This window comes from Lynx rufus, unplaced genomic scaffold, assembly GCF_022079265.1.
Source record: "Lynx rufus isolate CCGP_SWC_20201006 ecotype Redwood Valley unplaced genomic scaffold, mLynRuf1.p SCAF_28, whole genome shotgun sequence".
NCBI lineage: Eukaryota > Metazoa > Chordata > Mammalia > Carnivora > Felidae > Lynx > Lynx rufus.
This window is the reverse complement of record NW_025814843.1, coordinates 3,788,217-3,800,063: the sequence shown is the minus strand read 5'-3', so window position 1 is coordinate 3,800,063 and position 11,847 is coordinate 3,788,217. Positions and strand designations below refer to the sequence as shown.

The following is an 11,847-nucleotide window of genomic DNA, read 5'->3' as shown; positions in this document are numbered from 1 at the left end:
TCCTCCCCAAATAGCAGAGAAGTTGGACAACCTTTATAGCCAACATAGAAACATAGAAAGCAAAGAGCCTTTCGTGAGAGGGAGGGGAACTAAAGCATTAAAAGACACTGCCTGCAACTTGGATCAGCTTTGGAGGAAAGGACTCCCCTAACTCATCTGTGATTTTCAAGCCTTTTCCTCCTCTGTTGGAGACCTTTCCCCTCCTCATGGGCAGGGGATAATGACATAAATCCACACAACACTGGATTAGGAATAATTTCGAAGCATCACAGGAAGCACAGGCCATACTCTTAAAATGATAAGAAATAAAAGGAAAACAAATCTCAAGGATTTCTGCGTTCTTTTCCTAATTTCTTGGAACTCATCTCTGGCCTCTTGAATTTACGCCACAGAGATGCCTCTGAATCCCTTCTCATGTGTGGTTATTGCTAGGTCAATCATCAAGTACAAAGGAGGGCTGGGGGCACGATTCAGAAGGCTCTCTTCAGAAAGAACAATCAGTACTTTTTTTTTTTTTTTTGAAATGCAGGGCTTGAACTCACAATCCTGAGATCAAGACCTGAGCTGAGATCAAGAGCCCAGTGCTTAACCAACTAAGCCACCCAGCCCCCTGCCTCTACCCTTAAGAGGCCCCTGACCTTGTCACAGTCATGAGTCGTAAGGACCATGTAGGAGCTGTCAAAAACGTTGGCCTCTCTAAAAAGGGCTAGTTAAGTAAATTTGGGCTGTTCTATCCAAGGAAAACCACTCTCTGATTTTCCAGTATGCTATTTAATACCTTATTACACTTACAGCAGTTGCCTAAGTAGGCATCATAACCTGGATTGTATTAGAGAGGGCACCTTGGTCCAGAACACTCTCCTTTGGAGTCTGGATAGGAACAAATCCCAGACAAGACTGTCCCATCCAATGAGGCTCCCTTCGGATGGTATCTTTTTTTTTTTTTTAATGTTTATTTATTTCTGAGACAGAGAGAGACAGAGCATGAGTGGGGGAGGGCAGAGAGAGAGGGAGACACAGAATCCGAGGGAGGCTCCAGGCTCTGAGCTGTCAGCACAGAGCCCGACGCAGGGCTCGAACTCACGAACTGTGAGATCACGACCTGAGCCCAAGTCGGACGCTCAACCGACTGAGCCACCCAGGCGTCCCTGGATGGTATTTAATGTGAAGCGCACTCTCACTCAGAGCTTAGCCTCTAAGCCAATATAGAAGCCCTCTACTCTTGGCAGCTTGTCTTCCCTAAGGCTACCAGGTTGTGTAACATGGAGAAAAGCAAGTTCTGACATCTGTAGTCCCATCCAGTCACTTATGCATCCGCATCCTTACCTAGCAAGTAGTTCCATTAAGTTACCACATGCCCCGGTGACTGGCATGCCCAGCAGCCTTCCTCAACTGATCTCAGGGCCACACATACATCCCACACGTGCAAAGAGGCAGCATCGCAAAAGGGTTAAGAGTCTTGAGCCAGACTACCTGAGTTTAAGTCTCAGCTCCACGCCGCTTCTGAGTAGGCCGGTGAATTTCCTTTTCTGAGCCGTGGTTGTCTCATCTAGAAAACAGGGATAAGAGTACCTATCTAAGAGCACTGTTGGGAGAAATGAATGAGTTGATGCATAGAGGTGCCTGAAGAGTGCCCGGAGTATAAAAAATCTTCACAAGTATTAGCTATTACTGCCAGGGAAATCTTCTGAAAGGGGTTTGGGGAGACCTAAATACAAACAAAAAACAAATGGCAGTTTGGTCATTGACTTCTACCTTACCTTATGCTTGTAAAAGGAAAAGAATGGATTTTTTTTTAATGTTTTTTTTCTTTTTGAGAGAGACAGAACGTGAGTGGGGGAGGGATAGAGAGAGAGGGAGACACAGAATCTGAAGCAGGCTCCAGGCTCCGAGCGGTCAGCACAGAGCCCGACATGGGGCTCGAACTCTCAAACCGTGAGATCATGACCTGAGCCAAAATCAAGAGTTGGACGCTTAACTGAGTGAGCCACCCAGGCGCCCCAATATATAAATTTTTAAAACCATGTGGGGACACCTGGGTGGCTCAGTTGGTTGAGCACCCTACTCCTGACTTTGGCTCAGGTCACGATGCCAGGGCTGTGGGATCAAGCCCTGTGTCGGGCTCCGTGCCGAGCGTGAAGAGCATGAAGCCTGCTTAAGATTCTGTCCCTCTGCCCTGTTCTTGTGCGCTCATGCTCTAAACTTAAAAATTTAAAAAAAAAAAAAGTGTGCAGGTATTTTGCTTAAAGTCAACAACAAAAGACCTAACATGATAGTTACTTTCCTCCTAGGGAGAACTGTGTTAAAGCCAGAGAGAAAGCCCAATACGAAGATCGAACTAAAAATAGATTTTATAGGCATATATGAGGGATATAATGAGTGGCACAGGTTTTCAGAAGAGCAGATTATTTTCAACTGTGGTGGTCAGGGACAAGGTGACACTTTAAGTTGGGTCTTAAAGAAGACTAACTTGCAAATTAAAGAGTGATAATGTAACAACTGCCTCTTTTTTTATTTTTTTAATGTTTATCTTTGAGAGAGAGAGACGGAGTGTGAACATGGGAGGGGCAGAGAGAGAGGAGACACAGAATCTGAAGCAGGCTCCAGGCTCTGAGTTGTCGGCACAGAGCCCAACATGGGGCTTGAACTCACAAACCGTGAGATCGTGACCTGAGCCGAAGCCGGACACTTAACCGACTGAGCCACCCAAGCGCCCCACAACTGCCTCTTGATTAAAAAAACAACAACCCTAAAAAATAGTAATGCCTCCTCAGAAAAGGCAGAAAGTCCTGCTTTAATCAACAAAGATCTGGTCCCGCGATCCTCAAATCAAACCTGGAGTCAACATACAATGAGCTCATCACAATAGTGAAATCTATCCAAGCTTCTTGGAGGAGTTTTGAGATATAACATGTATATTCATTTTCCCTTTATTCAACACAAGTAAGTCAACCATGAGTAGTTTTAACCACATAAATTTGTTTTAACAATATAAACTTGTTCTAAACCAGATTATCTATGATGAGGCCTCTGGAGGTAGGGCAAATGTTTCTCCACAATTCAAACCACTGGCTCCAAAGAAAAGCTTTTGAAAGGACCTTGCTACCTAAGGGGTTATTGAACATTATTTTAAGGGCCCGGTTTCTAATAACAGATACTGTTATGGAGGACTCTTTTCCCTCACCTGGAATTTCTGAAAGGTACTAAAAAATTCATGTATTTCAATGATTATTTCCAGATGTCACCATTCCGTCAGAGTATTTTGTCTTACAATTTTCGGAAGAAAAAAATCCTTTTTTTTTCTCTATCTTCAGTTGTGCTTTTCAGCTCTGAAACTCAAGCCCTGTTGAACTTGAAGCTGTAGCTAACACTATATAAGCACTTTAAGTAGAAGGATAGGAAAGTCAGTGAGAAGGGAGAGTTCAAAGGAGCCCTTTTAGGGAGGACAGTATTACTAGGGGTAGGAATAATTGTATAGTAAGGCAAAGATTCATAGAAAGGTCACTGAATATACGATCCACCATGAGTCGATTGAACTTGGACACGGCAGTATTCCGGTCAGTACAAGGAGGAGCAATGGGCTCAATTCTGAACTAGAACTCCTTTGCATGTTGGAACAGCCTATCCCTGGGGCCAGGGGAAAAAAAAAAATCACTTCCTGGTGACATTAGTCATTTTCAGGTACAGATGAAAATACACACATACACGCACACACAGAAAGTCTGATGGTTGGAGTCTCTTGGGGTACTCCAGGTTTCAGATCAGCGTTTCTTCCTGTGGATTTGTGGTATTCCGGCAGCTAATTCTTTGCAGGAGGAAATGGGAGCATTTTCAGCATTTGGAAAAAAAAAAAAAGGATCACAATTATAATAACCCATGAGAGTATGATTCTTTGGTATTTAACAAAGTGAAGAGTCTGGATGACACGTTCAGAGTGATTCCCCACTATGAAGTCTTTGATGCCTAATGAGGGCTGAACTACACCTGAAAGCTCTCCCACATTCATTACACTCACAGGGTTTCTCTCCAGTGTGAATCCTCTGATGTTGAGTAAGATGGGCACTTCTGCTGAAGGCTTTCCCACACTCAGGACAATCAAACGGTTTGTCTCCAGTATGAATCTTCTGATGCTGAGTAAGAGACGAACTCTGGCTGAACGCTTTCCCACAATCTTTACAGGTGTAAGGTTTCTCTCCTGTGTGGATTTTTGTATGTTTTATGAGAGTTGAGCTCTGACTGAAAGCTTTACCACATTCCCTACACGTGTAGGGTTTTTCTCCAGTATGAGTTCTCTGATGGCGAATAAGGGCCGATCGATCACTAAAGGCTTTCCCACAGACATTACAGGTGTAAGGTTTCTCTCCAGTGTGAGTTCTCTGATGTTGATAGAGGTGTGAGCTCTGACTAAAGACCTTGCCACATTCACTACATTCGTAGGGTTTCTCTCCAGTGTGAATAAACTGATGGACGATAAGGGACGAGTTGTGGCTAAAGGCTTTCCCACATTTACTGCATTCATAGGGCTTCTCTCCAGTATGAATAAACTGATGTTCAATACGGGATGAATTGTGACTGAAGGCTTTACCACATTCGTTACATTCAAAAGGTTTCTCTCCAGTATGAATTCGCTGATGTTGAATAAAGTGCGTTATCTTAATAAAAGCCTTCCCACATTCATTACATTCATGGGGCTTCTCTCCAGTATGGATTCTCTGATGTTGAATAAGAGAGGCACTATGATTAAAGGCTCTCCCACATTCATTGCATTCATATGGTTTCTCTCCAGTATGAATTCTCTGATGTACTGTAAGGGCTGAATAATTACCAAAAGCTTTTCTACATTCACTACATCCATAAGGTTTCTCTCCGTATTGGGTTCTCTGATGCTGAATAAAAGGTGCATTCTGAATTAAGGCTCTTTCATGCGCATTATATTCCTTCCCACCATGAACACTCTGACGATGTTTGGTAAGGTACGAGTCCCAGATATAGCCTTTCCTATCTTCATAAGACTTCTCTCCAATATTGGTTTTCTCATGTTCAGTGTGGTGTATGCCATGGCCAAAGGTCTTCCCATACTGATTACATTCCAAATTTTTTTCTCCACTATGAGCTATACAATGTTGCACATATACTGAGCGATCACTGAGTAGTTTACTACATTCATTACACTGAAGAGCTTTCTCATTTGTGCTATCTTTCTGATGTCTTGCTAATTTTGAATTCTGTTTAAAGATCTTTCCCTGAGCGTCACATATATATGGTCTCTCTTCTTTAGGATGTCTTGATTGTGTAACAAAGTCTGACTTTGGACTAACACATCTGCCAGATTCAATACATTTGGGGTTACTCTCAGCTACAGAAGTTCTTTTCTTGAAGATAACCGTTGCTTCTTTCCAAAGTCTATCTTGAGCATCCTCTTTGAACCCTGTATATCCCCAGGCTTCTTTCAAACTTGCATCAGCCTCTGTGTTTTTCTCCATACTTATCCCCTGGTATGATTCTTCTTCAGAAAATACATTCTTTGGGCTTAATTTTCCGGTCTCCAAATCTGCAGGGGAAAAGTAAAAATGTTCCCTGTACTAGAAGAAGGAAATGGCTACAGCAGGAATGAGGTAATAATTGCATAAATACTATTGGTCACGAATATAAGTCTAGTAGTCAGAAAATAATTTACGGTGGGCACTTGGGTGGCTCAGTCGGTTAAGCGTCCGACTTCAGCTCAGGCCGTGATCTCAAGGTTGGTGAATTCAAGCCAAGCCCCGTGTCGGGCTCTGTGCTGACAGTTCAGAGCCTGGAGCCTGATCCAGATTCTATGTCTCCCTCTCTCTCTGCCCTGCCCCCACTCACGCTGTCTCTCTCTCTCTCTCTCTCTCTCTCTCTCTCAAAACTAAACATTTTTTTAAATTTATAAAATTATGAATTTTATGTATAAATAAATAGATAAATAAAATAATTTATTGAATACCTATTATGGGCTAGGACTCAGTGATGAACACAGTACAAATCTCTTTTGAGATTTGTAGTCTATTGGGGAAGATAGGTATTAATCAAATAATTTCAAGAATGATGACTCTGTAAAATAATGTGTTATGGAGATTTCAACTGTGAGGTGATCAGTGTAGGAATGATACCTGCCCCTAGCCTCTGAACTGCTAGAATCTTCCCTTGCTTTTGCTACTGTCACCACCAGCAGTCCCCAGGCCCCTCATCTGGAGTTCACTACAGCTAGGGTCATTCTTCAGTGCTACATCTTCTGTTCCCACTGGTCTAGTTCCACCCTCTTTGATGATGTCTGAGCTTGCTATCAGGTTCAGTAAGATCATTTCCCATATTGTCCTTTGCTACCATGAATGTTACCATTTGCAGAGATCTCCTTTAGCTTTCACTTTTTTCCTTCTCTCTGGGCCTCCAAAAATACACACACACACACACACACACACACACACACACACACACAATCAAAGACAAAGAGGGTCAAAGCTCAGGAGAACGCAGAAATTTTAGGAGGATCAGGGATTAGGCTTACTACTGGTACTAGTTCAGCTTCCTTATAAACTACACATGACATACATTTTAATTGTAAAATTGGGGCTTCGTAGTTGGGGATCTTGTAAGTACTTGTTCTACCTTACTAAGGGTCAAACAGAGCATACATGTTTTGCAAGCTGGACCATTTTCAAAGTAATCTTGTATGTGGCTTATATAATGTAGGAAAATGAAACTTAAAAGAAAGCAATGGAAGTTAAGCAGGGGACAAGAACAGTAGCAGGGCGACTAATCCACTATCGGAATAGCCGAAAAGAAGGAAAGACCTATTAAGTCCAATGGATACTCTTCAGGTCTTCTTCTCTTGATCGCATAACGCTATGAGCACCTCCTCTCCTTGAAATGTTCTTTTCTGTTGGCTTCAGTGACAAAATCTGACCTGGTTTCCTCCTACTCTGGCCACCCTGTCTTAGTATCCTTTTTAGATTTTCTTTCCTTCATTTACATTGATAAAATTTGTATGGTATATCTTTACTGCCATCACCCATTATTAAAAATTATTACCATTTTATTATTTTGATACCATTTTCCTCCTGTGTTTATTTTTGAAAAATTACGCAAGTGATATAGATATATACATAGACAGATAGCAGATACTTAAATGTGTATGTTCATTGGGCTTCTAGGTTCTCTTTCACTTTTCATGCTCTATTTCTCTATTTTCGTATTTCATCCACTCCCGCGACTTCAATTACCATCTATTATTCTCAGATGATTCTCAAATCTGTACAACCAGTTATGATCTCTTTCCTTCACCAAAATCCATTTGACATCTCTTTCTTATATTTATCTACTTTCCAGACACCCCTATTTAGGCCAGAGTTTCTCAACTGCAGCACTACCGGCATTTTGGCAAGACAAGTCTTTGTGTGAGAGGTTGTCTTGTGCATTATTTGATATTTAGAAGCATCTTTGGCCTCTACTCACTAGATGCCCATAGCACCCTCCCAGTCTTCAGACATGTCACCTGGGGGCAAAACTGCCAGTCTTTCAGAACTACTGGTGTAGACCTACCATCGACTCTTCAAACAACTCAGAATAAACAGAACTTATCTTCCACGCCCATCCCCAAACTTGCCATTTCTCATGCGTTTTCCATCTCAGGGAAAAGAACTTCCATCCACCTACATCACCAAGCCAGAAACCTGGACATCACCTTTGTCTGTTTCTGCCTCACCTCCCACATATACTCAGCAAATTCTATCAATTTTACAACCTTAAAATTGGATGTAAGATCACATTCCTTAAACTTACATTCAAGCTCCTTCATACCCTTCATACTTTTTAGGGAGGACAAAAACCAGGTGCAATGAAAACAAAGTAAATGAAGGAGAGACTCCAGCAACTAGACAGGAAAAGGGAATGACCTCATACAATGCCTGGAGTGAGGCACAACAGTGATCTCTGCATCGAGTGTCAGGGCTATAACTTTAAGGAGGAAGTACATCATTCTTTGAGTCTGGGAAGAAGTAGAGTTAGGCTAACAAGACTCTGATCATGTCCAAATGAAGATGAGACTTGAGGAGACCTCAACATTTTCTATAGGCCGGAGAATTTGGGGAAGAACCCCTAACTCATATTTCAAATGCTGCTGTCTGCCTTGTTTCCACTTACGTGTGCAGCTGCCTCTTAGTACCTCTCCCTCCTGCATCCATGGATTTACTGCTTGTTCCAACTGGGAGATGATATCAGGTTTAGAAAATGGAAATCCTACTCAAGGAGAAGAAACGGAATGTGATGATTGGTTTCAAAGACCGAGGACCACCCCATTTTCAACCCTACTCTTGCATTTTTAAGAGCAGAAAACAAAATAACTCATTGCCAAAAGCAATTAAATATTTTCAACCAAAGTGGGGTGAGAAACAGTTTAAGGATCTGCTCTGGAAACTGGAGGGAAAAGTTAACCAAAGCCTCCTTTGTGATATTCCCCTAACAGGAGCAAGGGAATCTTTAGAAAGCAAGGGCATCCCAAAAGGCCTACCTGAGGTGAGGACCCAACCTTACCCAAGGAGACCAGGTTCCTGTAGTTCTCCAGCATTACATCCCTGTACAAGACTCTCTGCACAGGGTCTAGTTCTCTCCATTCTTCCTCAGTGAAGTTCACAGCCACATCCTTGAATGACACAAAGTCTTGAAACACCGGCAAGTGGTTCTGAAGGGATGGATGAATAAGGCAGAATTAGGGGAGATTGACGGAAATGGAGAGGAAATGGATCCAACCATGTTCATAGTGCCAAAAGCATACTGATTTGTTGGTTAAGGAGTCTTAAAAATGTATATACCCTTTTGACATGCCAATCGTATAACCAGAAATCAATTATAGGGGCGCCTGGGTGGCTCAGTCGGTTGGGCATCCGACTTCGGCTCAGGGCATGATCTCACAGCTTGTGGGTTCGAGCCCCACATCAGGCTCTGTGCTGACAGCTCAGAGCCTGTGCTGACAGCTTGGAGCTTGCCTCAGATTCTGTGTCTTCCTCTCTCTCTGCCCCTAACCCACTCGCATTCTGTCTCTGTCTCTCAAAAATAAATAAACATTAAAAAAAAAAAAAAGAAATCTATTACAATAAAATGGTCAGAGACATGACAAAAGGGTTATAAACAGATTCTTATTTTTAACTTACGACAGCACAATAGTTCTAAATAACCTAAATGTCTGAGGAGAGTGGCAGAAACTGCTAACTACACTTCCCCTCCTCACCTTTCTACGTAGACAAACGTTCCCAATCTCCTTTGCAGTTAGATGGGGCCACGTGACTGAGTTCAAGCCAAGAGAACGCACCACACGCAGGCCTGACTCATACATTCCTCCATGCTGTTCTCCCCTTCTGGCTGGCTAGTATGGTGATGAACCCAAAAGTGAATTTGGGAGCCATGTGGTAGAGATATCAGAGCTTCAGACAGCTCATGGCCCCGAATGGCCACACTATCAACCCACTGACCCAGTCATGGTTGATGAAAGAAACTGATGAAAGAAACAAGAACAAGAAAGAAACTTCTATCTTACCGCAGCCCTTATACATTTGGGGTCTATTGGTGACACCACTTACAAGTTAGCCAATCCTAATTAATTCAGAAACTAGCACCTTGAAGCGGAAGGTATCATAACAAACACCTCAAATATACCGGGGCATTGGCTGACATTAAGGCAGCGAGTTTCAAAGAAATGGGTATTTAAGGCTGGAATGATGTAGACTCTTGATGCACACTGGCAAAGTAATTAAGAGCCATGAAAGCAACACCAAAAGTTCACTGAGCCTGTAGCTCTGGGGGAAGAAGTAGCAAAGAGCCAGAATGCTAGCTTGTGCAGGAGGCTTCTGGATATACTTGGCAAAGAAAACAAAGACTTGCGCTCTGAAAGGAATTTACCGACTTTCAAGCTAAAATAAAATGGAGTCCCCAAATTGGGGGCTTCACATGGTTGGAAAAGCAAACAGTTTCTACACCTCATACAAGAGGAAGTAAATCTCAGAAAGGCTTTGAGCAACAAAGGCCCATTAAAACTTCTCAGCTAAACAAAGTAACTTAACCCAATAAAAAAGATTGAGTTAAGGATAGGGTGTTCCCATTCAAGCCTATTGTTCAGCAAGCCTTAAGGTTATCTTCATTAAGAAAGAGACACAGTAGGGGCCCTTGGGTGGCTCAGCTGGTTAAGGGTCTGACTTCGGCTCAGGTCATGAGGTCATGAGGTCATGATCTCCCGGCCCATGACTTCAAGCCCCGTGTCGGGCTCTGTGATGACAGCTCAGAGTCTGGAGCCTGCTTTGGATTCTGTGTCTCCCCCTCTCTCTCTCTATTTCTCTATTTCTCTCTCTCTCTCTCTCTCTCTCCCCCCTGCTCACCCTCTGTCTCTCAAAAATAAATAAAAACATTAAAAAAAATTTTTTTTTTTAAAAAGAGACACAGTAAGTAAGAAACAGAAGTATACCAAGCTTGAGAATTAAATCTAGGAAAGAACTTTGGGTGTGATTATTAGTACATGGCAAACAGATCAGAAGCTTCTTAAGTTCTTTAAGTTTTTATACCCATGATTTCAATGGACTTCCTTTCTTCCTGTCTCAGAGGAAGCAGTACGTCTCCTCAGTTCTAAGCTGCTTATGTCACTGACTTCCCAAATATTTCTTCTCAAAAATCTACTCATCCTTCAGGCCCCATTTCAAATCTCACTCCTTCTATTAGCCGGGGGCTCCTTAAAAGGGCTTAAAAGTGCCGACTGAATGAATAAAGCCTTCCCCAATCTCTCTTAGCCAGACACACTTGCTCACTCTCCTCTGAAATCATACATTTTCCCTAAAGCACTTGGAGGAGGCTCTCCATAAATTTACTGATCTGGGCCACACAGATTTGTGTTCATGTCTTTTTACCCCACAGAGAACATTCTAAGCAGGTGGATACCATAGATATTTCATGGGTCTTTGCTGATCTAAGCCAAATGCCTCAAGGGGACAAAAGGAGGCCTGACTCTCACCCAACCGTGCTCCCAGACCTCTCCCTCCCCATGCCCTCTATTGCCAACTGATGGGAGAGACCACGTTGTTGGCGGTCCATCCCACCCTCCCGATTCTATCTTTTAAAACTACTGATGCGGACAGGGCTGACGAGCTTCATGTGAAGAGAGAGAAACTTATTTGCTTCAGGAATTAAAATGAAGTTTCAGGGAGGACAGGAAAAGCCCCGACTCACCTGAGACGTTGCTGCCCCAACAGCAGCCATATTCTCCTCAAGAGACCTCTTTTAGAAAAGGGCAGAGTCCCAAGATGGCAGAACTGGAAGGAAAGTATGAAAAAGTAATACAGTTTATTTTTTTAACTTTACTCATTTATTTTGAGGGCGGAGGGGGGAGAGAGAGAGAGAATCCCAATCCCAAGCAGGCTCCGCACTGACAGTGAAGAGCCGGACAAGGGACTCGAACCCACGGACCAGGAGATCATGACCTGGGCCGAAACCAAGAGTCAGACGCTTAATGGACTGAGCCACCCAGGTGCCCCAGGATCCCATTTATTAATATGTATCTCAGACCTGTTATTTTGGAAATAGCCTCTTCTGACAAAAAGTACCTCTGACCTTGGCCTGTCACATGGTTTGAAGGATTCCCGCAGACATCCACATTATGAGGCTTCCCAGATAACCTTAGAGAGTAGACTGAATGTGAACTTAGGGAACGGTATGATCATTAACTGGGTTCAGGACATACCTGAGCCTGTTCCCTGAGAATGAGGATCCCTGTGACGCACACCACAAAAAGCACACACTGTTAGGCTTGGCAGGAAGCTAGCTTACAGATCTCCTGCCTCCTTTATT

General features: G+C 42.9%; 2 protein-coding genes across 2 annotated transcripts; both read right to left on the bottom strand.

The window, feature by feature from the left end:
* Nucleotides 1-1,365: 1,365 nt before the first annotated feature.
* LOC124519637 (zinc finger protein 300-like) lies at nt 1,366-11,313 on the bottom strand. Its single transcript, XM_047090022.1, has 4 exons — nt 11,230-11,313; nt 8,554-8,701; nt 8,164-8,259; nt 1,366-1,549 (listed from the first exon to the last, which is right to left on the bottom strand). Exons 1-4 carry the CDS (start codon nt 11,257-11,259, stop codon nt 1,470-1,472), a joined length of 354 nt encoding a protein of 117 aa, XP_046945978.1. The 5' UTR covers nt 11,260-11,313; the 3' UTR covers nt 1,366-1,469.
* On the bottom strand, nt 3,817-5,483 carry LOC124519688 (zinc finger protein 883-like). Its single transcript, XM_047090119.1, has one exon. The coding sequence runs from the start codon at nt 5,481-5,483 to the stop codon at nt 3,930-3,932; it is 1,554 nt and encodes a 517-aa protein (XP_046946075.1). The 3' UTR covers nt 3,817-3,929.
* Nucleotides 11,314-11,847: the final 534 nt, after the last annotated feature.

Excerpts from the sequence above, each read along its gene's own strand:
- LOC124519688 (XM_047090119.1), bottom strand. The coding sequence starts at position 5,483 with ATGGAGAAAAACACAGAGGCTGATGCAAGTTTGAAAGAAGCCTGGGGA.
- LOC124519637 (XM_047090022.1), bottom strand. The coding sequence starts at position 11,259 with ATGGCTGCTGTTGGGGCAGCAACGTCTCAG. Across the intron at positions 8,260-8,553 it reads CAGGAACCTGGTCTCCTTGG|GATTTCCATTTTCTAAACCT; the intron begins GTAAGGTTGGGT and ends CTCCTTGAGTAG. Across the intron at positions 1,550-8,163 it reads ACTAAGAGGCAGCTGCACAC|ATGAGACAACCACGGCTCAG; the intron begins GTAAGTGGAAAC and ends CCTGTTTTCTAG.